The 27,828-nt window shown below is 39.4% G+C and overlaps 2 protein-coding genes across 3 annotated transcripts in view; one reads left to right on the top strand and one right to left on the bottom strand.

The window, feature by feature from the left end:
- Positions 1-926: 926 nt before the first annotated feature.
- On the top strand, positions 927-20,829 carry LOC137013789 (kelch-like protein 34). Of its 2 annotated transcripts, XM_067377734.1 has the most exons (3): positions 927-1,066; positions 1,240-4,563; positions 20,752-20,829. In XM_067377734.1, exon 2 carries the CDS (start codon positions 1,242-1,244, stop codon positions 3,000-3,002), a length of 1,761 nt encoding a protein of 586 aa, XP_067233835.1. In that variant the 5' UTR covers positions 927-1,066; positions 1,240-1,241; the 3' UTR covers positions 3,003-4,563; positions 20,752-20,829. The 2 variants fall into 2 exon arrangements, with proteins under 2 accessions (XP_067233835.1, XP_067233834.1); XM_067377733.1 differs by having other exon boundaries at positions 927-4,563.
- cnksr2a (connector enhancer of kinase suppressor of Ras 2a) overlaps positions 11,302-27,828 on the bottom strand; it is a 100,267-nt gene continuing 83,740 nt past the window's right edge. Inside the window, exons 15-21 of the mRNA XM_067377746.1 lie at positions 27,351-27,526; positions 26,593-26,666; positions 26,377-26,516; positions 23,934-24,037; positions 20,738-21,260; positions 13,123-13,322; positions 11,302-11,647 (exon numbers count right to left, since the gene is read on the bottom strand). Coding sequence (XP_067233847.1) covers positions 11,417-11,647; positions 13,123-13,322; positions 20,738-21,260; positions 23,934-24,037; positions 26,377-26,516; positions 26,593-26,666; positions 27,351-27,526 — 1,448 coding nt within the window. The 3' untranslated portion in view covers positions 11,302-11,416. The remainder of the gene's footprint in view (positions 11,648-13,122; positions 13,323-20,737; positions 21,261-23,933; positions 24,038-26,376; positions 26,517-26,592; positions 26,667-27,350; positions 27,527-27,828) is intronic.

Consider the following 27,828-nt stretch of genomic DNA (forward strand, 5'->3'; position numbering starts at 1 on the left):
GTGTCTACAAAATCACTTCCCTGAGAATCAAGTAGCGCAAAAACATGCCCCCATATGATTCATAATGACCCTTTTGCAGTTGCACTTGAGTGATAGTGAATTCACATTCGAGTTACCAATTACCTCGATAGAGGTTTCTCCAACTGTCTAGCATTTGCAATATAATACATCTAGTATTGTATTGCAAAAGCTAGACAGTGGAGAACCATAAACAGAGGGTGTAAGAATGATACGAGAAGCTCTATCATAATCACCCCCCACTCTTATACTTAATACCCCCTCTGCAACCTGGCCTGATGCTGCCCTATCCCAGTTTTGAGCCAGTAGCTATTCAGGGAGAATGAAGGGTACGATGGTCACGAGGGTGGGATGTGTCCTTTTCGCTTTGGATCACACTTACGCACAAATTCAGGTCTATGAATCAACCTCACTTATCAGTAATCTAGCCAACATAAGTCAATCTCTGTGGTGGTCTGTTAGTCACATTCATACACTGTAAACAAACTTTATTTCTTTTATTTTCTTTTTTTTCTTTGTGCCTTCCCTGACTTTGTCTGAACAATCTCCCTACGGTTCTCATAGGCAGGAATCTCACTCTATCAATTCTCTCTCTTTCTCTTTTTTGGCTAGACTGTGTCCTGACTGTCCCTCTGATAAACTCTGAGTTTCTATTCCTGTCACCTTGGTGAGATATGGCTTCTGGTGGCGACAGACAGAAATCCACAGTGCTGACTAACTCCTTTATTTATCAAGGGATGACTTCAGATCTGCATATCATAATAAACCCCCGGCATGATCTCTCCCGCTCTCGATGTTCCCATCTAACTAAAGGGAAAGGGCAACTAGCTCGAGGTTGTGTTTACCCCCTGTGGCCCCAAAATGTCTGCCCATCCATTTTCCCCTCCCTTTCAGAGATCTGGTAGAAAACACATGCCTATCTTGTTGAGGCAAGAGGTTTGGAGGCTGCCCACTGGGTGGAGGAGCAATGGTTGACCCTCCCCTTTGCAAGTTTACGCATTTGATGCCTGCAGAAGTCATGGACCACATCCCAACAGACGCGGCTGGTGTACTGACCTTTTCTTCCTTCTGTTTTCTTTCATTTTGATGACTTTTGCAGGAGCAAGACGGCCTAGCCACCTCTGCCTCTTTACCTTCCTTTCTTGCTTTAACTTACTTTTCAGTCCTAACTCACCTGTTCCTGACCCTGGTCATCTTTCTCTCTCTCCCTTCCTCTCCTAGTGATGAATTATTACCTGACGCTCAGCAGCAGTCATGGAGAAGGTGTTCTGTCTCGGTACCAGAGCTTGCGTCTGGAGGGTCGAATGTGTGATGTTGTTTTGGAGGCGGAAGGTGTGGAGTTTCCTGCTCATCGCACTTTACTAGCCTGTTCCAGTGACTACTTCTGGTCCATGTTCCAAGACTACACTCTGGAATCCGGTAGCCACACTATCAGCTTGCCAGCCCTGTCATCTCTGGGCCTTGAGCAGATACTCGACTTCATCTACACCTCATGGATCTCACTGTCCCCCTCCACTTTGGAGGTCACACTGCAGGCTGCTTGCTATCTACAGATCACCCATGCTGTAGATCTTTGCACTCATTACATCTCAGAAAGCATTGCTCCTGACAATTGCTGCTTCTTTGCTAACATAGCAGCATGCTATGGCCTTTCTGAAGCATTCAATGACAGCAACTTTTTCATTGCCAGAAACATGTGCAGAATACTTGCAACTGAAGAATACAAGGCTGAGCTAATGGAGTTAAACCTTGATTCTCTGCAAGAGGTGCTTGTAGCTGAGGAGATGCCAGGAGTCAAGGAGACAGAACTTCTACAGCTGGTTTTGGACTGGCTAGAGTGCAACCCGCAATCTGCCCTGCAAAGTAATGCACTGCTCAGTCGAATCCGATTTGGTTTGGTGCCACCTGAAGAGCTGTCTCGACTTAGTGCACTTAAACCTGCTCTACGTACACCTTTCATCCACAGTGTAGTGCAGAAAGCACTTAACTACCACCTTCAGGGTTCCATACAACCTCTACTACAAAGTGTCCACACCAGCCTAAGAGCCACGAACAAGATTCTTCTGGTAGGGGGAGGACCAGAAGCAAACAGACCCCAGAATCAGATCCTAACCTACGAACCTCACAGCAAGAAATTCCAGCCACTTTCAGCATCCTTACCGAATAAGATACAGCACCAGGGAGTATGCGTTGTTGGGAACTTCTTATATGTACTAGGTGGTGAGGTGGTGCAGGTGGATGAGGAGAATGAGAAGAGTGCTGTGATGACTGTCACTGACCAGGTGTGGCGCTATGACCCACGGTTTGAACAGTGGGAGGAGATGGAACCACTCTTGCAGAAGAGGGCACAGTTTGCCTGCTGTGTAATAGAAGGTGTTATTTTTGCTATTGGTGGACGGGGCCAGAGGGGTGAGCCTGCTTTGTCATCTGTGGAAAGGTACAGTATGAATGAAGGGTGCTGGCGCAGTGGTGTATCCCTGCCATATTCCGTTCATGGACATGCCTGTGCCACTATTGAAACAGGAATCTTCATCTCCGGTGGCATTCATATCAACAACCCAGAGAGCAGCAAAGAGGTGCTCTTTCTGAATTCTGTTGAGGGGGATGCCTGGCAGAGACGTTGTGACATGTCCATTGCCAGATTTGGCCACCAGATGGCAACAGTGAGGGGAAGAATTTACACCTTTTTGGGAATGTATGAGCCCTTCTGTGACATTGAACGCTACAGTCCTGAGCAAGACCAGTGGACCCGTCTAAAGCCCCTACTGAATGACCGCTTCTGTTATGGTTTGACCGCAACAGGGGGCAAACGTGTACTTATGTTCGGAGGCAGGAAATGGCAGGAAGGACAGGAGGTGTGTACAACAAATGTGCTGGAGTATGACACGGAATATGATGCCTGGAGGGAGGTGTGTAAACTACCAAGGCCCTTGTGTGGGATTCAGTGTGCCATAATGACTCTTCAAGACCCTCCAGAGACCTAAAAGTCAATTACAAACACCATCCCACATACACACAGACAAACAGATGGCTGTCATGGGGCAGAAAGAGTTGAAGGACAAGGGTATTCTTTGTATCATGGATACATGGATAGGAAAATGGAAAACAGGATTCTATTTACCCAGATACAGAAGACCTTGGTGGGTGTAAAATGCTGTCAAGTGTGTTTTACAGCAAGCAGTAAGGAGCTCCTGAAAGTAGGTCACTATGAATAGGGTAGAGAAAGTCATGACATTGATAGATGACTTGTCATAAAGACTTTGTCCTGAAAAATGGCATAGTTCCTGTATGGAAAAGGACAGAACTAAAGATGACATTTCAGACTGCTGCACACCCAGGTCACTGCATCTTGAAAGGCATGAAGAAAGGACAAACAGAAAAGCAATCTAGATAAGGACAAATGAAAACAGACATAAATTATACACTTGAAGACCAGTTTGGACAAGATTTGACTATTTGGCACTGTGTGAAGATCAAAGGTGACAGTTATAATGTCTTATGACAGAGAGACAGCTGCCATGAATGCTGGATACAGACTGTGGATAGCTGAAAAGACAGCAGTTAAATTGAATGAGGGTACACTCACAGACGCTACGAAAGAAAGCCAAATTAGACCATTGATTTGGAAGGGAACATGGGAAGTCAAAGCAGGCAAGGACAAGTATCAAGACTACTGAGTGTGTGTGGGATACAGACAAACCAAGGGAGGATGGGGAGATTTTTACTGAGCAATGATAAACAAAACGTCATAGATGTGTATATCTAACAGCTCAAAAGTCAGCCTTGCATGGAAATCTATTCCCAGTCACAGATAATATAGTGTGACTAGAAAACCAATATAATTACTGCAAGTAATCTAGCAAAACAGTGCAATATAACATCAACAGTAGTCACTAGGCTGGATGATAGGTCAAAAATTCATAATATATTATTTTATAATATTATATATTTGCACATGAAACCATTAAAAAAACAGATGTTTTAATGAAATATTGCATGTTTGTTTTTCACCTTCAGTAGAAGAGGTTGCAAGTTGGATTCATTTTTGTAAGTTCAAACTGATTCAAATGAATCAATTCAAATCTAGGCATCATCCGGACCTAGTAGTAGTAACATTTTCTGTGTTGGCTTATATAAAAGCAAGCAGCATTGAGTCTGTAATGAATGTTGAGAAATTCTACAAATGAATCAATGCAAATGAGCAGCATAAAGAGAAATGCATGAATAAAAGGTTTGACTGCATAAAATTTCTTTTGCAGCTTGTGAAGTCCTTTGTATTAATTAACACAAGGGTGCTGGTAATAATGGCAAATGAGTGAGATTTGAGTGGTTAGATTAGATTACACCAGATAAGACCAGCAAACCAATTTAGGATAGTTTAAACTTTTTTTTTGTTTCGTTAGCTTCAGGTGGGTTGATGGAAAGAGAGAGTGAATGACAAGGAAAGAAATTGGAATTTCCCATTTGAACTGCCTCTTGTGCCCAAACAAAGGAGACCCATTCTTGACCCAAGACTTTCATCCCAACAATTCATCTCTATTAAATGTAAGTCCATTACCTTCACTGAACAGCCTGGAAACCAAGCTTCTGGAAGAAAAAAAAAAAGAATACCTTTCTGGGAAATTGACATGGGCCTCTATTTTAACCACCCACTGAAGAAAGGTGCTTTTACTCATTGCCCGATAGGCTGTCAAGCTCTTAACTGAATGCCTGACCATAAACAAAGATGGCACCATCAAGGTTGGAAATGCCAACTGAGAAACTGCCATTGAGACAAATGGGAATGCAAACGGACAGCTTTTTCCAGGTATAACAGACCTACATAGGCATTTACCAGCCGCAAAGTTTGGGCAGCCTGTCAGGCAATGTGGAGGCCGCCTTTCTAACCTTTTCATTTACAGTATCCAGCATATATAAAACATGCAAATACAATGAATATAGCATGATTACATCCATAAAAGTTTATTGACTCTAGGTATAACCACACTTAAATCTGGATAAAGCAATAACTCTCTTTTTAAATAATGTAATAAATAAAGTAAACTTTACCAGGTTGTACGCTAAACACAACACATTGGAAACTGCACTGCCTAAATTACATGCCCTATTCATAATAAAGACAGGCAGCAGCACAGATATTGATGAACTAGATCGTTGTACGACAACTTTGCGTTAAAAAATGGGCTGCTAAGGAAACATAACATGATTTGCACTAAATTAATAATAACTTTGATATATTACTAAAGTAAAATACCAATAGACATCCGTTCTAGTACCTCTATATCCACTGGTAATCACTTTCTCTAAGAGCTAATGGATTCCCATGATTCCCATGGACACATTAGCACCTGAGTCACTCAATCAAAATCAAGCTAGTATTGTCTTACGCCTGTTTCACACTGCAAGCGTGAGCGTCGCGTGAGCAGCGCGTGAGCGTAACTACACCGTCACTGCAGCTGCAGAGACGCGCGAGTATTCACACTGGAAGCGTTTGTACAGCGTCACAGCAGCGGCTCGAAGATGCATATAAAGTGAGCATTTCTTTATCAAGACAGCTATAAATTTGTTTTTATAAGTTGGTCATTTATGAACTTGAGAGTCTTGAAAGTTTAACACGGGGAGGTGTACAACATTCTCATATAAACGTAATGAATAAATAAAAAAAATAAATACAAATAAAAGCCTCGTGTTATCCATTGCTGCACACGAATGAGGTAAGCTTTGTGTTTAACATCATCTGCCGCGTGCACATATTTACAATACAGCAAACTCGGCGAAAAAAGCCAGCAGTCTGTGTAATAACTAAAATAATGTTTATATATCATATTTTCTGGCTAGTTTACTTTAGTTTTTCATAATACACCATACTTTAACCCAAACTGAACAATTAAAAACAAGTTTAAATAGGTAAATCTTGTATAATTATTTTTGATTCTTATTTTTTTTTTCCTGTCATACTCAAATTCTTGTTAAAACACATTAGACATGCTTATTCTGTGCATTTTGAACACTTTTTGTGTGAAATTATATTTATTTTGTCCATCAAAAGTGTGCTTTCACTTTAATTGAGCGTCAGCAGCGCAGCAAAAATAGACTCGGCGCCGAAACGATCGCTTCACTGCTGCTTACGCGACGCTCCTGCTTTACGCTTACGCGCTGCTCCTGCTGCCTGTGTGAATGCATCCGTTGGTTAACATGGGCGCCGAAAAAAATACGCGCTGCTCACGCGCCGCTTACGCTTGCAGTGTGAAACAGGCGTTAGTTTACATACAGAATGAAATGTGCTCCATTATGTCATCAGAGTTAAACCTGAAATATCCATGTACATCATATAATACGCATCTTATCATACAATAAACTTTCTTTTGAACATTCAGTGTGTTCTTAAAAATCTCACATAAAGCGTCTTTGTATTTGCTGAGCACCTGAGTGCTTCTTACACGGCCGTTCTGACAGTTGAAACACTAACATTAAATCATTTGGCAGCTTCGGTTTAGAAAAAAACAACAACAAAAAAACCCAAATGTGATTGTGGTGTATCTACAAGCCATGTAGCAAGAGATGTTTTAAAGATGGATGACCTCCCGAACTTTGACATATATGTAATATCAGGAGTTGAGTTGCTGCTTCTGACAGATGCTGGGGTGAGTTCAGGGCAACAGCTTTGATCGGCCGAGCCGTGCGGCAAGTCCCTGGGCTGAGACCAGCGATGTGTCGTGGTGATCTTGGCTGTCATAAAAACTCACTGTTCCTTGACGCAAATCTCCCTAAACTAGCAGCACTGCAGAGAACAACTGCATGGCAGCTTGAAGAAATGGAAAACTTGAATCCAAACAGAGGTATACAATACTAAAAAGTCCATAAAACGTCCTTCTGCACGGGTACACAATCACTTGTCAGTACTGTCTCTGCTCACTTAAGGGTGCAAATTTTTGCTTGGAGCATCATGTGTAAATCTGTTTTTGATTGTGAACTCTCATTTGCGCATAGACACATGATTTCACCTCATAATATCAGGAAACTGAAGTGAAGAGAGAACTTCCACAATCAAGTTACAGGGATAATGCTGCTTCTGGATAACGAAGCCTGTGCAATTTTCTACCGATCAAAGCCCACACACTTCACCGAATGCTCATCCGTTATCAGAGGCCAGGTTTAGCAAGGCGTTACTCTCTGTCAAGAAGCGTTCATAGCACAGGCACAGAAATATTCCAGGTTCAAAACAAGCTGAACGCTATTTACAGCATTTTTGGCATTCTGTCAATTACTACAATTTTTGACTCTTTTCTGATTGGGGCAAGGCAGTGGACCTCAATAAATGTTAAAATAATGTTTAAAATATCTCAGAGATCCACAGGATAACATTATGCATGTTAACATAATAATAAGTTTTACTAATTATAATGGGTTGTTATAATATTCTGTACTGTTTTAAATAAATTAAAACTCTAAATAAGTTACAAATATAACACTAAAAACTGAACTCAGTTGTTCACATGCCTTTGCATTCAAATGCATTGAATTTAGTCATCACAACATACTGTACAATTAAATATCTAATATTGGCTGATGTGTGTACAGTATGTGATATAATAATAAAAAAATTATAATATGGTACCAATTAGACTATGCATCCCTATTAATATTAATAAATATAGCTACGAGCAGCAATTATCAGGTTTCACATGTTTTAAGGCCTTTAAACATACATGTAAAAAGGTATTATGTTTTATTTAGCAAGAATGCAATCACCTAGATCGTAGATGGAAAACACAATTTAGAGCCAATTAAGGCAGTTTACTAAGGAAATACATGTTTTTTTTCACTTTTGTAACAGTTAAAACGCTAGCTATTTTATGGCCCGATGTCCATAAAAGTTTCCATGCCTCTTTAGAATCATGTGACGCATGTGCACACCCAATTTCATTAAGTTCTATGAAAATCAGGCAGGAAGAGGGCCATGTGAAAGTTGGTTTTTGAAATAATTTCCAATATTTATGAACAATTTTATTAACAGCGGCATTAACATGTGCGAAAATTGCTTGATTAACAATCCTCTATGTGCATGAAAACTGTGAAGACGCCCCCCAGTGGTTGATTTCTTTTAAATTTCTCACTGTCCTCTATGGTCTTGAGTAAAACAGGCACAGTTTTGTTCCGATCGGCCTCCGTTAACCTTGTCTGGTAGCTGTTCAATATTCATTGGCTGCCGCCAGCTGCATTTTTCGAGATATGCGAATGACTTCAAAGGCAGTCTTGGCACCTTGGATAAAGACACTGCAAGCCAATTTTCAAGTCAATCAGACTTCTAACCATTTTTAAGTGCCACCAAGTTTGGTGAAATTATCACATTCCGCTCCCGAGTTATGGCCATTTTAGTAAAAGTGGCTCCGCCCACTTCAAGCGTTTTGGTGGCCCTTAGAGACCGTGAATCGTTGTTTTTTTTGTTTTTTTTTTGATAATTATTGACAATCAGACTCTGAAGTATCTTGCTGCACATGGTTGGTTCCGATCAGGCCAAACTACCAGCCCTCAAAGTTTCAATTCTCTACTGGTTTGGTCTGCCAGATCACTTTTAGAAGAGAATGCTGATCATTAGAAATGTTAACAATTACAATAGGGTTTCAGTGCTACATGCTTGCCTTGAACCCCTAATAATAACGTTTTACAAATAACTACAACTGAAAACTGAGAATGGTTTACTAAACTTGTCTCTGCATATGACCTTGTCATATCCAGTCTTAAAGGATTATTCCACTTTCAAATAAAATTTTCCTGATAATTTACCTATTCAACTTACGGAATGAACTTTCCGTAAGTTGAATAGGGAAGGCGTAGGACGCCATCTTGGATGACATGAGGGTGCAGAAGGCGTAAAACATACAGCATAAGCTTTTTGAAGAATACGGAAAGCATGTGCAAGGCGATCATCTGTTTATATAAAGCATATACAGTTGTATTTTTTTCGAAAATAACAAATCGTTTCGCTAGATAAGACCCTTATTCCTCGTCTGGTATCATTTAAAGCCCTTTGAAGCTGCACTGAAACTGTAATTTTGACCGTTTGAAGGCCATTGAAGTCCACTATAAGGAGAATAATCCTGGAATGTTTTCATCAAAAACCTTAATTTCTTTTCGACTGAAGAAAGAAAGACATGAACATCTTTGACATGGGGGTGAGTATTTTATCAGGAAAATTGTATTTGAAAGTGGACTAATCCTTTAACTCTTGACCGTGTGAAGTCCATAAACCTTGTAACTTTTGTAAGATAAGTTTAAGTATAGCACAGAAGGGTTTGTTTACAAGCCAAATCCACCCTCAGGAATTACCAGAAGATGCACTCCTAGAAAAGTCTCACAAAGTTGACTTAAACAACTTTATAGACACATTTCTTGTATGGAAGAAATAATATATGCACCTTAACAAGAATCCAAGTTGCACATTTCTGCCTGAAAACGCTCCATTGCCTTGTCCCACAGACTTCCATTAAGAGTCAAAATTACTGACTGTGGTAACTAACACCAAGCCACAGAAGCTGTGAATAGAAATGAACTGATTTTGAATCAGGAATGTTCCTTTAAATGCCTTTTCTTGGTATATTCAAACACCCTGCAAAGATTGTGTTGAGATGAGGCAACCACATTAGTTTTCCATGCACACCCACACACCTTCCAAAACAAATGTACAAATGCTATAAGTCGGGGCCAGCCGATGTATAACAGCAGATCATAAATATATAGTATGATACAGTAGAGTATATGGTTTGCTAAAGTGGCATATAAACATGGCAGATAACTTGTGTGATGACCGTCTGTGAGTCCACCGAGAGATTTGCTTCAAAAAGACAGCCAAACAAAGGTACAGCAGCACAACAGAGTGACAGTCAGTGTGTTTAGTGTTCAAAGGCCGCCTCAGACATGCATTTCCTCTCAGAGTTCAGTCCGAAGCTCCCATTTCCAAGTTCAAGTGCTCTGGTTCTACCTCTGCTTCCTGTCTAGAGGTGTGCCAGGTTTGTTCTCGGTGCGACGGCATTGTCTCTCCTTGTCTGAGCCGCTTGGAGGACCTGTAACCATGGCAACCCCGTGTGCAGAAGTGGCATATTCTGAAGCCTGTGGGTTGTGAGTCGAGCCATTAAGAGTGCTTTGTACAGATATCTGTGCCTGCGTAAACAATGTTTTTCAAGTATTTAAAAAGCACAAGTAGATTGAGTCTGCGATTGCTGTCGGGATGTGAAGTACAAGGAAAAGTGAGAAGGGAATTTGTGTTTAAGGACCTTAATCAAGGTAGATGCTGTATCAAATTTGATGTGAATGAAAACGAGACTGTGAGGGATAAAAGTACAGTATAATTAATAGGTTGGACTGTTGGGGACCTTGGTGTAAAATGTATACTAGGAATATATAGATAGTAAAATGGCTGATACAATATTTTCATGCCCAAAATTAAAACTCTATGCACTTTTTCTGAATAAATAATAATAAAAAAACACTAAAAACTAAAATCAACAGTATAAAATACACTTTTAATGTGAATTTAGGCATCACAAAATGTACAATATGAAAAATGGATATTCATTTTGAGATTACATTTAACAGTGTTATTGAATTATTAGTGTTTTTAAATTTTAAGTGAGTGTTAGATGATGGCTGATCCAATATGGAGTTAAACATTAAAATTGAAAATAAAAATCTTATAAAAAAAACTAACAAACTTGGTACTGAAATAAAAAATAAATTTGATATAGATATATATATATATATATATATATATATATATATATATATATATTATATATATATATATATATTATATATTATATATATATATATATATATATATATATATATATATATATATATATATGTATGTGTGTGTGTGTGTGTATATTATATATACACATATATATATAAGCTTATTTTAAAATCAAGTAGGGTCAAAGCATTAACTATTACTGGAAGATGCTTATTGTGATTCCTAATATATTCATTAGATATTCTAGAACATAACCACTACATTTCATAACAGAGCAAAAAAAAAAAAAAAAAAAAGACTTGAATACTTGAATAATTACTTAAATGGATACAAACGAAAGTCAAACTTGACAGCATGCAACTGTTTTAATTTGCATATAATCTGAGACAGCCTCTGGGTAATTTTTATATTAATTACTAAATAATGTAACTTCATTTTCAAAAGCATGCATCAATGCATCATATCCCTAAATGTTAATTCTGTACATATATCCCTCACAGCCACATAATTACCACATGTCAGATTATTAGTCCATAAACACCAATTCACCCCATACTTCACCTTGAACATCCACTCTAAGGTCCGTGGAAGTGAGCGACGACTACTTCAAATAATGTGCCGGTATTTTTGTGTCTGAAATGTGCATCAGACGTGAGTCTCGATGTAGGAGTGCGTGTGCGAGAGGGAGGGCGTGCGGGGGGCGGGTTCAGGCGTGGTGGCTGGGCTGGGCTCGGAGGCGGGGCTGGGCTGACGGTCCCGCTGGGGCTCTCCTGAAAACAGCTCCATGTAAACTTTCTTCCATTCCTGGAACTCTGAGGACGTGAGCTTAGGATTTGCCAGCAGCTTGTCAATCAGTGCTACCTCGCCCTCCCTGTCCTATGGGAGTGAAGAAAGAGAGCAGTGGAGGGTGGGCATTACAGATACAGTCTCCTTCATACAGTGGTTAGGATGTCATAGTCAAAGCACGCCACAGGCGGTTAGCGTAGACGTGAAGTGATGTGGACTCAACCTAGATGAGCAGAGCGGCACATACACGCAAACACACATAGCATGCTCAGACTTGACTGGAGTCCTCTGGCACTGTGGGGCTTTGTGCCCCCAATTAACCTTCTTTCATTCAAGTCTGAGTGATAAGGGATGCTTATAAAACCCACAATGCATCAGAAGGCTCTGCCCCAACATAATGAGGACAGCACAGCAGTTTTAGGGGGAGGGGGGGGGGGGGTGCAGAGGCAGCGCCACAGATAGAAGCACAGGCACAGACACGACTGACCCAACCACAGGAAGACCTACTGGCACCAAACCAGATTAACCCACATGGAGAAGCAAGGTTCAGAGCAGAGTTTGGCCATACCAAAGGTCATTGTCTCATCAAAGACGGTTATCAGCTGGTCAAAATGGTGATTAGCAGGTTTAAGCTGGTCATTAGCTGGTCTAACATGTTTAAGGTGGTCTTTAGCCATTTTAAACTGGTCATTAACTGGTCTACGATGGTCATTAACTGGTCTAACATGATCATTATCTGGTTTAAGATGGTCATTAGCTTGTCTAACATGTTTGAGGTGGTCTTTAGCAGTTTTAAATTGGTCTTTAGCCATTTTAAACTGGTCATTAACTGGTCTACAATGGTCATTAACTGGCCTAAGATGGTCATTAGCTGGTTTAAGATGGTCAGTAGCTGGTCTAACATGTTTAAGGTGGTCTTTAGCTGGTTTAAGGTGGTCTTTAGCCATTTTAAACTAGCCATTAACTGGTCCAAGATGGTAGTTATCCAGTTTAAACTGGTCATAAACTAGACATTAGCTAGTCTAAGATGGACATTATCCAATTTAAACTGGTCATAAACTGTCATTAGTTGGTCTAAGATTATCATTAGCTCATAAATCTTGGTCCATCTTGAATCTTTTGGTGCTATTGAACAGCTGTTTATTTTACCCACAATGCAATGGGAGGCTCTGCCCCAACATAATAAGCATAGAGCAGCAGCTGGCGAGTTGGGGGAAATGGGTAACAGCAGAGGACCCATCCACAGAAGACCCAATGGCACCAGGCAGAGCCTAAACCAGATTAGCCCACACAGAGCAGCAGGGTTCAGAGCAGAATTTGGCCATACCCTCCTCCCACACCAGACAGAGAACTCCGTCTAACATGGATGGGATTCTGGGATAGCAGTTTGGCTTAGTAAACCATATTAAAATGGACTACAAAAACAAAACAAAAAAAATCCTGCTGTCCCCAGAACCCCACAGACATCAGACAGATGGAGAGGAACGGACGGACAGACGGGACAGATGAAACAAACAGGCACACACGGTTTCAGTGGGACCCATGCGGCAGCAGAGGTCAGATACCTTTAGCGTGCTCTGCAGGATGCGGAGATGATGCAGTTTGTCATTTAGCTGTGGATCGTTGCAACGCCGAATGAAAAGGTGTTTGTACTCCAGACGGGTGGAAAGGCGGTGCTCACCAATGGGCGACAGACTGGCACGCTCCAGAGCCCGGTACAAATCACCAAGCGAATCCGCCTGCCGATGGCACTCCGGCTCCCCGCCTGTGGGGGGCGCCACAGAAAGCCAGAGTTAAAGAGGGGTGGCTCCACCAGCAAAGCACAGTGAGTGGGATTGGAAAAGAAACAGACAGATTGCAACATTTAAACTGTGCATATTACTGTTCAGTCAGGTGTGTAGGTTGGCATGAGGAGTTGATGATGCTCAGCTCATTTATTTTGTTTGTTAGTCTGAAATTGTGAAGGTAAAAAAAAGAGAAAATGACATAAGGTCTGGACGAGAAGTGTCTTTCGTCAGACTGGCATAGAAAAATGCTTAATCAGGCTCAGATTTATGTAAATAATATGGGAACATTTTCTCTCGCTGTCTTTGTTTTTATCTGTTATCGTTTGAAAAAACGTGCGCTGGTTTCTCTGTGTCAACATCTCTTATTCTCTCTGTCACACACACACACACACACACTCTCACACACACACACACACACACACACACACACACACACACACACACACACACACACACACACACACACACACACACACACATACACACATCTGCTCTTCTCAATGTGTTTAACAATTCCCTGCTAAAATATCCAGCTTAAAATGTAAGAGGTGTTTTAGACGCTAGTCATTAGCTGATCAAGATGGTCATTAGCTCATCTAAGCTGGATATTAGCTGGTTAGCATGGTGATTAGCTGGTCTAAGATAGTCATTCTCTGGTCAAGATGGTTATTAGCTAGTTAACATGGTGATTAGCTGGTTCAAGCTGTCACTATGGTAAAGATGGATATTTATTCATCTATGTTGGTTATTAGCTAGTCAACATGGGGATTAGTTTGTCTGAAATGGTCATTGGCTGGTCTAAGCTAGTTATTCTCTGGCCAAGATGGTTATTAGCTAGTCAACATGGTGATTAGTTGGTTCAAGCTGTCAAGATGGTCATCATTGGATGAATCAGGATGGATATTTACTCATCAACATTGGTTATTAGCAAGTCAACATGGGGATTAGCTGGTCTAAGCTAATCATTAGCTGCTTTAAGCTGGTAATTAGCTGGTCTAAGATGGTCATTAGTAGCTTTAAGCTGGTCAATTCTAATCAATACTAGCTCATAAGATGGTTTAAACCAGTCATTCACTGGTCTGAGATAATCATTAGCTGATCTAAGGTGGTCATTAGCGGGTATAAACTGGTCATTAATTGGTCTAAGATGATAATTAGCTAGTCCAAGATGGCCATTATCCAGTTTAAACTGGTCAAAAATGGTCATTAGCTAGTCTAAGATGGTAAATAGCTCATCATTAATGGTCCATCTTAGATTTTTTGCTGCTACTGACCAACTCGGTCAGCTAATGGCCAATTTATAAATGCTAGTAAACAGTAACTAGATGATCAAAGATGGGTTTTGTAACATGGTGGCTGTTCAAATAGCTAATGGCCAGTATAAATCAGCTACCACCCACAGAAACTGCATTAACATGCAAAAATACATAATCACACCTTAATACAGTATGTTGAAAAAGGGGTTGAGTAACTGCAGTTTTATAGTGGTAGACACCTAAAGATGGACAGTAAAGCTAGGAGACAGATTTCAGCACAGTTTAAAATGACATGTTGAAATCGTTCAACACAGCCACCTTTAAAAACGAAGAAAAACTCCCCTAGGGCTATTCAGGTTTGGCAATCAATCACTCTGCCAAGCGGATGGCATGTTGCTTGTTTCTCTGATATTTCTGTCTGCGTGCAACTGTATATGCTGGTGCTCATGTGTTAGTCCAGAAATAAGTTGAATCACTCGTGTTCTGTTGTTGGAGTGTTTGTGTAGGTAAAGCGTGTGGGCCATGAACAGTATCTAGTGCTGGGTGTTATTAGCAGATATTACAGTGTTTCTAATGATCAGGCCTTCACGAACCCACAGTGTACAGTATGTGGGCGTGTATTTACCCACTATTCTGAACAACCACAAGAGGGCAGCAGTCCCACACAACTCCTCCCACCACATGCTGCAGATGCAGGGTATGCACATCACATCCAGCAAGGGAGTTTAATTTAGTAGCTGTTTACTAAAAATGATCTAAATGATTATCCATTCAGGCTTTATCCATTTATGCACCAAAGACCCTATGACTGTGGCAAGAATATAAATCTATTCTTTTTTATTGTTTGATATGTGCAAATTTTAGCTTTTATTTATCGTCTGTAACAACCCTAACCAGTACAGACTCTACTACCTGTCTCTAACTTATTTAGCATATTTCTAACTTTTTCATATGATGTTAATCATTTTGTGTGCAAGTTATTTCTTGCAATCCCTGCTTTTGATAAATGTCTACAATAATTTGAAAGAAAAAGCATTATATCGACCGCTTGGTTAGCCATGTGATGAATTACAATAAGAACGACTCAACCTGAGTAGATCAATAAAGTTTTAAAGCTCTTTGTGATCCTTTTGCAACTTGTTAAATGGCACGAACTCTCTTGCAGTGCAGCAAAACTTTCCAGTTGCTGGGGAACATGTGATTGAGAGTCACGATCAATAGGCCCTGCCTCTCTTTTCTCTTCAGTATGTAGTACAGCACGCATGGGCTCTGTGGATGACTAACAGATGCCCCCAACTCCTCCAGAGAGGGATAGAGATATAGTGATATAAAAGACACAGATAAGAGGGAGACTCATTAAAAAGCCACTGGGATTATATATAGACTGCTGCTGGAGATCCGTCTGAGATGACGAAAAAGGGGAATATTAGAAGAGAAAGTTAGACAGGACACTTCGAAAGGGGGGCGACGGGAAGTGAGACAGGCAGATCGGTGGTGAGGTAGTGGAGATGGGGAATATAGATGGTGAGATGGCAATGAGCCATGAGGCGACAGACTGCGAGACGAGGGGAAGATGAAAAGTAATACGGGGGAGATAAACAGAGTGGTAATCCAGCAGCAAATGGGCGGCTTCCTGTGAGGTTTGTGGAGAGAAATGCGTCTATCTGGACACCAGACCAAAATGGGACAGAATTAATAGCCCATTCAGAATTGATTGCTAACTATGGTTTAAGCATAATCTATGTGACAAAGCATTTCAGACACTGAAGAAGTAAAAGAGGTGTCCATGTTTAAAAAGTAGTCACATTAATTAATAAGAATCTGAATAAACAATTGTTCCTCCAAGTAATATATTTCATTAGCATTCAACAGTGTGTCCCACAACCCCCAAGGGCGCCATGTGGGTACCATAAGAGTTATGCAGATAATTTTTTTCATTCCCAAACCTTGTCAGCCAAAACCTTTTGCCCTAAACTATTTACATGAAGTATCCCCTGAGATTTTAAGTTAAAATTTCAGTAATTTTACAACATATTTGTATGTTTACAGTTTTCTGATGACAGTTAATGGTCAAATGACAAGCAGATAAAAAACTAAATATTTCTGTTTTATTTTGATTATTTATTGCAATTTTCGGTCACAGTTTATATTAGCGGTCTTTATATGGAAGTTTGTTTCTGCCATGGTATAAAAAAAATTAAAAAGATAATTGTGACTTTTTATCTAGCAATTTTGACTCAACAGTTCGAGTTAAAAAGTCAAAGTCAGAATTGCAGAATATAACTTCGTAATTGCAAATTATAATGCCAGAATTGCGAGGTATAAAAAGTTTATATCCCTCAGTTCTGACTTTCTATCCCATGATTCTGACATCTTGCAAATGTGAGTTTATATCCCGAAATTTTGACCTTTTTTCTCGCAATTACGAGTTTATATCCCACGGATCTGACTTCTTTTCTTGCTATTACATGTTTATATCCCACGATTCTGACTTCTTTTCTTGCAGTTGCGAGTTTATATCCCATAATTTTTACTTTTTTTCTTGCAATCATGAGTTTATATCCCACGATTCTGACTTCTTTTCTTGCAATTGCGAGTTTATATCCCCAAATTCTGACTTTTTTCCTCGCAATTACGAGTTTATATCCCACGATTCTGACTTCTTTTCTTGCAGTTGCGAGTTTATATCCCCAAATTCTGACTTTTTTCTCACAATCACGAGTTTATATCCCACGATTCTGACTTCTTTTCTTGCAGTTGCGAGTTTATATCCCCAAATTCTGACTTTTTTCTCACAATCACGAGTTTATATCCCACGATTCTGACCTCTTTTCTTGCAATTGCGAGTTTATATCCCCAAATTCTGACTTTTTTCTCACAATCACGAGTTTATATCCCACGATTCTGACTTCTTTTCTTGCAATTGCGAGTTTATATCCCCGAATTCTGACTTTTTTCCCCTTGCAATTACGAATTTATATCCCACGATTCTGACTTCTTTTCTTGCAGTTGCGAGTTTATATCCCCAAATTCTGACTTTTTTCCTCGCAATTACGAGTTTATATCCCACGATTCTGACTTCTTTTCTTGCAGTTGCGAGTTTATATCCCCAAATTCTGACTTTTTTCTCACAATCACGAGTTTATATCCCACGATTCTGACTTCTTTTCTTGCAGTTGCGAGTTTATATCCCCAAATTCTGACTTTTTTCTCACAATCACGAGTTTATATCCCACGATTCTGACTTATTTTCTTGCAATTGCGAGTTTATATCCCCAAATTCTGACTTTTTTCTCACAATCACGAGTTTATATCCCACGATTCTGACTTCTTTTCTAGCAATTGCGAGTTTATATCCCCGAATTCTGACTTTTTTTCCCTTGCAATTACGAGTTTATATCCCACGATTCTGACTTCTTTTCTTGCAGTTGTGAGTTTATATCCCATAATTTCGACTTTTGGTTTTGATCCACTTCAAATGTTGACTACTGTAATAATAATAATAATAATAATAATAATAAAAGTGCAATGTACTTATTGTGTTTGTGTTGTACTGTAAAATACTTTTGCTATTGATGTGGGATACGGGTAAGGTTAGGGACGGGTTTGGTTGAATGGGAAAGTTTAAGAGTGGGTTAAAGGGTAAGAGAAGGATCAACAGTGTAATTATATTATTATAATTACTTGCATGTAATTACATCTATAAGTACAATGTTAAAACATGCATGTACACAATAAGTTTACTGTATCAAATGATTAATTTAAATGTTAGAATATAGTATTTATAAAGTAGGACCTGATTTTCAATTACACTTTTTTTTTCATTAATTTATTCAATTATTAGCTTTTCATCAATTCACAAACCCCAGCAGTTCCCTCACAAATTCCAGTTTGGAAAACCCTGGTTTAATCTGAAACAAATCTTTGTGGGAAAAATTGTTAAACAAAAATTAAATATTAATTACATCAATAACCAATATTAATTAATCAGTAGAAATTTTGAATTAATATTGAATGAAAAATTACTAATATGTTAATAAGTTATAGTTTAGTCTGTTCTTGGAATAAAAAAGAAGTTATAGTTAAGAAGCTAAAGTTTGCTTTTGTATTATTATCCCTCAAGGCAACAATTAAAATGTTGTGAATAACATTTTTAAAATGTAATTATTATTTTTTGAGAATCATTGTTTCTGTTTTATATATTCCTATGCAATTATTTTTAATCATATGTATCACTACAGCTGAAAATTAAATTCAAGAGGACAGGCATACAGAAATGTCTATAAAGATTAACTTTCCTTGTAAATCAAAATGAATCAGGTAAAGTAAACTAAAGTGGGCCAGGAGCTTGTGTCAGAACCACACCAATACAGCAGGTTTAAAATGAGTTTCATGGGAAAGAGCATGCAGCTATTTCTAGAAAAAGATGCCTGCATGTGTGCACGTGTGTAAGTAAGAAAGAAGTGGACAGATCTCAGTGGGAACCTCACAGCACAGCTAAAAAAATCCTGCAACTCAGGAACTGTTTATGCTTCATACAGCACCAACACACTCAAACAGGGGAAAAGGAAGATACAGAAGCTAAGAAAACACAGAAAGAAATACAGACAAAAAAAGAGCCACAAATCCCTGCACACATCCCTCTGAGTGCACTGCTCTTAACAATTTAATATTGAAGCACTCAAATTCACACATGCACTAAAATAACTCTGCTGTGCCTACTGTTCTCATAATCAGAGGGGTTATTAAAATCTAATAGAATGTGGTAAAGAGGTTTTAGTAGACTGATTTGAGCCGACCTGGTTTATTTTCTTTCAAGTACAGCTTTTCACATTTCAAAATTGTAGCAAAGGGTAGATTCAGCAGTATCTTTGCATAAGCTTGATCAAGTCACATCCCCCATTTGCCATCATTATAAATTATGTTAATCAATTAAAGTCTTAAATTAAAAAATATATACATATTATTTTATATTATACATATAAAATTATATATTATATATTATATATGTATATATATATGTATATAATTACTTATATATATATATATATATATATATATATATATATATATATATATATATATATATAAATATGTGATTAAAAATAAGTAATTAAACATTTTTTATATATTTTATTATTACTATAATTATTATTGTCATTTTATTATTTTTGTCATTTTATTAATTTATTTTGATTAGGTATTTATTTTAAATTATTTTAATTTAGGTATATTACGTACAGTATATATAGGTCTGTTAATCACTTATAAAAATTAATTTAATGAATTATGGAATTGATGGGTCGGGGAAAACATATTTTTAAAAAGCATAATAAATGAATGAATAAATAACAAAAAGAATAAATAATAACATAAAAATAATAATTTAAGGTGCAATAGGTGATCTGGGAAATGCTAACGTTAGCCTGCTAGCATTGAAAGCATAGGATCCCATCCTGCCAGTCTATCGAAGTCAAAACGAGACGGCGCTAAACTACCTCAAAGCACATAACATCACAATAATGATGAATGTAAACAACTTAGAGAGCTTGTACCTGACTGCTGCAGATTCATTTCGGTGTTGATACTGTTGACATGGATACGCATATATCCGAGTCTGAGACTGAACAGCTCCGGTTAGAACGTCACGGGTTGCCATCTCTTAATCACGGTAGTTATGGCATGAACATAGCATAAGCTCGTTGTTTTGATTCAGTAGGAACTGTAAAAGATGGCTTCTGTTTGTTTGCGGTGCTCCGTGACTGACGTCTGTCTGTATAAACTCTGCATAGCATGAAACACTGATAGCGTATGATGTCTGCACGAACAGGGTGTGCGGGGGTATGTAAAAACATGCGTTGCCAGGAAGGTAGGACATCATATTATTTCATTCGGAACAAATATAATGATTGGATGAACATTTTATGGTCCTATGCCTTCCATATATGATATATATTTATAAAAAATACATTTAGACCATTAACATAGTGATTGCTATCAGGATATGAGGAGACTTTCAACCAGTATAACAACATTTTTTTCTGTAGAAAATTACCTATTGCACATTTAATAATAAAAAAATAAAATATAAGCAAAATTATAATATACATAATTTTAATACAAATATGTTGACCCACCATTATTGATGCAGTGAGATCGGCTGAGCTCCCTGCGGCTGGGGTCCCGCTGCTGTTCTGCCATGCTGGAGGAGGGTGGGAGGAGGGCATGCAGGCCGCTATCCCGAGGCAAGGTGAAGCTGCGTGGTTTCCCGGCTGTGTTAGCAGGGTCTCTGAGCCTCTCCCCTTCAAGCATGGGGAAGGGACCGTAATGTTCCTGCATCAGTGTGCGTTGGGCAGGCAGAGTCGATTGGCGGCGATATTCTGGAGACAGACCTGCCCCCGGCTCACAGAACACAGCATCTTCTAGGGGCAGGGTCTGTAGGTAGTGGAGGCCCGAGCTGGTCAGAGGGGTTTCAATCAGGTCCTGCCATGAACGGCGCTGGCTGGCGGACTTCCTAGCAGGGGAACCTCCTCCGCTGCTGCTGCCCCCTTGAGGTTCGGAGCGGTACTCCTCATGAGAGGAGCGAGACTGTGAAGTTTCTGTGGACGAGAGGCGGCCGTGCTTTGGTTCTAGGTAAGGACTGGCACAACTCACCTGGTTCTGGGTCACAGAAAAAGGACAGAAAACAATGAGGTGAACATTAGTATTTTTTTACAACATGCTAGATTGTAGGAAGCTTTTACTCAGTATTACTTTTATTCACATGGACACCAGTAACCTTTTTTTCTCTCTCTCTCTTTGGTAGTAAAGACAAAACGTGACCAAAAAAAGGAGTTTATAGCTACAACTTAATTTGATGCTCATCATGAAATTACACTTTCAAAGGAATAAAGCATTCATGCCTTTAAAATTCACTAGGATGACAAATCATGAATGGACATGACGCTTTTGCTCATTCTGTACTGTCTCACCTTTAGGTAAAAGGCAAGAATAAAGAAGAATGTGCTAATGAAGAAATTCAAAGAGCAGACCAGGCCCCTGAATAGCCACTCTCATCTAAGACAGGCAGATGAATAATGAACAGAGAGAGAGCTCTGGTTTCTGTGAAAAGTGCCGAATATAGAAAAATGGAGGAATAGGGGACAGAGGACAGAGGTGTGGAGGGAGAACCTGAAGCTGTGTTAGTGTGAAATTAGGCTTTTATTGCTTTTATCCAATTGGCAATGCTTCAAAAGAACAGGACAGACAGACAGACGGACAGATAGAATGATGGACATAAAGAACGAAAGAACAACAGACAGATAGATAGACAGACAGACAGACAGACAGATAGAATGACAAACATAAAGAATGACAGACAGACAGACAGACAGATAGATAGATAGATAGATAGATAGATAGATAGGACAAAGAATGACAGACAGATAGGCAGACAGATAGATAGATAGATAGATAGACAATCTATGTCTGTCTGTCTGTCTGTCTATCTATCTGACAGACAGACAGACAGACAGACAGATAGATAGATAGATAGATAGATAGACAAAGAATGACAGACAGATAGGCAGACAGATAGATAGATAGACAAAGAATGACAGACAGATAGGGAGATAGGAAGATAGATAGATAGATAGATAGATAGATAGATAGATAGATAGATAGATAGATAGATAGATAGACAGACAGATTGTCTGTCATTCTTTATGTTTGTCATTCTGACAGACAGACAGACAGACAGACAGACAGACAGATAGATAGATAGATAGATAGATAGATAGATAGATAGATAGATAGATAGATAGATAGATAGATAGATAGATAGATAGAATGACAGACAGATAGGCAGACATATAGTCAGATAGATAGAGACAGATAGACTGACAAACATAAAGAATGACAGACAGATAGGCAGACAGACAGACAGACAGACAGATAGATAGATAGATAGATAGATAGATAGATAGATAGATAGATAGATAGATAGATAGATAGATAGATAGATAGACTGACAAACAAAGAATGAAAGACAGACAGACAGACAGATAGATAGATAGATAGATAGATAGATAGATAGATAGACAGACAGACAGACAGATAGATAGATAGATAGATAGATAGACAGACAGACAGACAGATAGATAGACAGACAGATAGATAGACCGACAGATAGAATGACAAACAAAGAATGACAGACAGATAGATATATATAGAGAGATAGACAGACAGACAGACAGACAGACAGATAGATAGATAGACAGACAGATAGAATGACAAACATAAAGAATGACAGACAGATCGATAGACAGACAGACAGACAGACAGATAGATAGATAGATATAGATAGATAGATAGATAGATAGATAGATAGATAGATAGATAGATAGATAGATAGATAGATAGATAGATAGATAGATAGATAGATAGATAGATAGATAGATAGATAGATGTTTTGTATTGTGGTGAAAAATAACCAGACAAGGTTGACAATGTCAATCTCCCCTAATTCGTCTATCACTGGAAATATTGTGTGTCTATGTGTGGAGAAGGACTGGAGGGGGCATTGTGGAAGGAAAAAGAGAAACGTTTAATTCAAGTGTCTTTGTTTTCTCTTAAATAAAGTATTTGCTGCTGCATGTGGCCTCTGGCTGACCTGCCCTGCAGTAATGCACTGAAAATACACAAAACAGTGACTGTGCACATAAATTTAACCACATACATTCAGGAATGCAGGAATGCATTCACAATCCATCCAACTGGCAAAATAGGAATGTTCAACTTCCTGCTTGGAAAAGTGTAATGGCACTTGATGACAGCCTTCCAAAATATATATATTTTTATATGGTAATGGGAATATCAAAACGAAAAAAAAAAAAAAAAAAAAAAAAAAATTGTTTCTTTTTCTTGTTTTCACACAAAACAATTTATTTTAACATCATCCACTTGAACATGTTCTTGACAGATTTAGTAAGACTCGCCAAAAAGGAAATGACTATCTGATACTGTCTATCAAAAGCACAGAGTAAATGTAATAGTGACAGTACAGTGACTCACAAAGACTGAGAGATAAGTAGAGAGAGACAGACAGATAAGACTCAATCTCGTCACATCTCTACAGTGGGCTCAGAGTTGAGGTGGTCTGACTCATTCACACACATACAAACACACACAAACAGTTGCTCAGTGACGTGGTAAGGCCAGGTCTGGGGGACGGCACTACAAAACAGCTCTTTTACCAATGGCAAATGTCAAGCATTATGAGGCTGTGCTATTGTGTGGGATTACACAATGAGAGGGAGCTGTGTATGTATGTGTGCATGCTGGATGCTGACTCACTGAGGGTGGCCGTGGGTACGTGTCATAAGGAGGTGGTGGGCTGTCTTGCTTGGGCGTCGAGGGCGTCTCATTGTCTTCGTGATCACTTTCACTCCAGTAGTCTGCTGGAAGAGAGAGAGGGGGGCATGCAGGGAGTCATTAGCTTGTTGCAAAACATTTCCATAAAGTAAACAATAATTAAATTAAAGCCTCAGAGATCATGTGGGGCACAAAGACACATGCGGCTTTTTCCACGAAGACCTACAGAACCAGTTCCAAGGCTTTAATTCACTAGAACCTATCCTGGGATGTGATGTCAAAGGCAGAAGAAAGAGAAAAAACAAGTTCATTTGAAGCTTTTAAAGGATTAGTTCACTTTCGAATTAAAATTCACTCACCCCCATGTCATCCAAGATGTTCATGTCTTTCTTTCTTCAGTCGAAAAGAAAGTAAGGTTTTTGAGGAAAACATTCCAGGATTTTTCTCCATTAAGTAGACTTCAATGGGGTTCACCGGTTGGAAGGTCCAAAGGTCCAGTTTCAGTGCAGCTTCAAAGGGCTCTACAAGATCCCAGACGAGGAATAAGGGTCTTATCTAGCGAAACGATTGGTCATGTATGTACTTTTTAACCACAAATGCTCATCTTGCACTGCTCTGCGATCCGCCATGCATTACGTTAGAAAGGTCACGCGTGACGTACAGTAGGCGGAAGTACCACCGTAGGGTGAAAAACACCTTCTAATTTTCTCCTCCAACTTCAAAATTGTCCGATATCATTGCTTTACCTTTTCTTGTAAAGTGTGTTTGGATAAATCATTGCATGGTCGCTTTGGAAACACTGGATCGGTACTTTTGCATACGTCACGTGTGACCTTAGTAACGTAATTACATCATGTGTGGCATATCGCTAGTGCAAGATGAGCATTTGTGGCAATCGTTTCACTAGATAAGACCCTTATTCCTCGGCTGGGATTGTCTAGAGTGCTTTGAAGCTGCACTGAAACTGTAATTTGGACCTTCCACCCGGTGAACCCCAGGGAAGTCCACTATATGGAGAAAAATCCTGGAATGTTTTCCTCAAAAACCTTAATTTCTTTTCGACTGAAGAAAGAAACTAAATTATGAGCGAGTAAATTATCAGGAAATTTTCATTCAGAAGTGAGCTAATCCTTTAAGTGCTGTCTGGGGAAAAAAAGAAAAAAAAAATCACTGGCTAAGCATTTACAACTTCATTATGAAACATTAGTGGCTGACTTTGAAACACCAAAGAAGAAAGATTTTAAGCACAGCATCTATCAGCAGGTGGTAACTAGCTAACCAGCAAAACCCCCTTGGTTGTGCATGTCAACATGTTGTGGATTACATGACTTTAATTTACCTGAAAAAACACTCACTTTCTTTCTATTTCTGTCTGTCTTTTCCCATTGTGCAATTTTTACTCCTGTGAGCCTTCCAGATCCACTTCCCTTCAGTGTTTGGCTCAATCTTTGATCAAATGTACCTGCCTGGGCTGCGTTCCAGTTCGGTTTTAGACACGCACTCGCAAACTTCCCTAAACACTTCCCCTCGGGGGAATCCCTGCCACCATTTTGAAGTGCGTTCCACTTCGTAAAGTGGGCGATGGAAGTTTATATGGACAGACCCTCGCTCCCTCGATTTTGACCGAGGTACTTCATATGTACACTTCAGGCAGCTCCATAACCCACAATACAACACGATTGTGACGTCACCGCATATCGCGTTTAATTTACCCCACCACAAACAACTCTATAATATATTAATTATTTTTTAAACATTTAAAACACACATATATACATATAGAATGCTGTATTAAACAATTTTGTAAGGGGAAAAAATAAATAATAAATCAGCTCCATTGCAGATTCAAATGATCAAGGGCTTAGGACGTTCCAGTTCTGCCCAGCCCATACAAAGGTTCCACCAGAACTGGGCACTCGTGCAACGTAAGCAATGACGTACATCCGATTCAACGAGACAGAGGGAAGTTAGCGAGGGAAGGGCATTTAAAAAACCGAACTGGAACGCAGCCCTGTAGCTTCCTAGTAATCCTGAAGACCTTGATAAGCTTGTTCAGATGTGTTCAATTAGGGTTGGAGCAAAACTCTGCAGGAAAGTGGATCTGGAGAGCCAGAGTTGCCCATACCTTCTTTAGATTGAAGTAAAATGATGCAATTTTCCCAAGTAATCTGGCTGCATTTCCCAAAGGCATTGCAAGTAGATCATAGAAACCATAGCCACCAATGGTCTCTATGATCTCCTCAGGCTTGCGATGCTTTTGGGAAATGTAGCTCTGATTAGGCCCTCTCTGAATTTTGGTAGGCTCCACCATTCTCTTTTACATTTACACATCTGGTAGACGTTTACATTGAAAGCGACTTCCTTTGCATTCAAGGTTTGTATTTCTTGGGAATCGAACCCATAAACTTACTACAAGTATTCTCACCCTGTTCCTGACGGATACGCTCTCTTTCTGCATAGCCGGCAGCCGCCATGTTGAGACGACTCAACCATCTGTTCATATCATCCACACCGTCCGCTGCGAAGTAGAAGCTCTTGATTTTGGGATGGCACGCTTTAAACGCACTGCATAGGGAGCAAAGTTTCAATAAGAATTTGTCAAGCATCATCACATTACTCAAAAGTTCGTATTAGTACTCACTATTTTTTGCGACATTCACTGGCTCTATCAATCTTGAACTCGGGGAGACTAACAAACCCTTCGGCCTTCTCATCCTAAAAGGTGGAGAAAAAAAGAGAGAGGATTGTGCGGACGCTTCACCCCACTTACACTCTTCTGTAATGTCATTACGTCCTCATTAGGAGTTACATCTCCTTCCTTTCTTTTCTCTCTCTCTCTCTCTCGGTTCATTCCATTACTTTTTTCTCAGCTTTAAATTGCAGCAGCACTGCTGACAGGAGCTCTGCATAAATAAATGAAAAGCATAAATTGTTGCGGCTCTCCGTAAGACTGTCTGTGTTTACAAAACCCACACAGTAGAAGATCATCAATTATAGCAAAGCCGGACTATGTTGCAGGATTCTCAGTGGACCAAAACCAGGCCGAGAGGAACCCTCCCCTCCCCATCCTTCCTCCGAAACCCCCAGAACGGCAGCCGTATCCCAGGCCCAGGCTGTGATAAAAAGCATAAATGCGAGGAGTAATTAATCAAAAGCGAGGGAGCAAGGGAGCGAGAACAGGAGTGTTTGTTCTGAGAAGTTCCTTATCTTCATTACAGAAACGGCATGTGTAGAAGACTGTTTTGTTGGGCTAGATGAGCATTAATCTTGCTCCACACAAGAGGGTAAAGCCGGCACCAATTAAAGTCTCATCTCTAGATCAATACAGTTTCTGCTGCGTTGGTGGATACGAGAAACAACAAAGATAACTGTATTGGCCCAACACACTTATACACTCACCTCCTCGTTCATGTACCAGTATAAGCAGGCGTCCTTCAAAACAAACCAGTACTTCTTCCATTTCTGTGAGAAATAGCTCTTAGCATCCTTCTTCTTCCACAGCCAGCCCTCACAATCTCCACGGCCCAGGTCCTTACAGGAGATTCGTCTCTTACTGATGGAGGACAGCGGAGCTGCTGGACGCCATTTAAGAAGACGTTATGTGTTAATAAATGTTATAAAACAGATAGTTCAGACTCAAAATCCTGATTGGACTTTCTTTCTTTTGTAGACCACAAAACGATCCAATGAAAGTGAATAGTGACCAGTGAACAATCCAAAATGGAAAAAATCATCATACACTGTCAGACAAAAAGGTACGGTGCTTGTCACTGGGGCAGTACCCCAAGGTACAAAGATAAAATGTACCCTTAAGGTACAAATATGGATTTTTAAAGTACTAATATGTACCTTTAAGGTACAAATATGGACCATTTAG

The sequence above is a fragment of the Chanodichthys erythropterus genome, chromosome 23 (assembly GCF_024489055.1).
Source record: "Chanodichthys erythropterus isolate Z2021 chromosome 23, ASM2448905v1, whole genome shotgun sequence".
Classification (NCBI taxonomy): Eukaryota; Metazoa; Chordata; class Actinopteri; order Cypriniformes; family Xenocyprididae; genus Chanodichthys; species Chanodichthys erythropterus.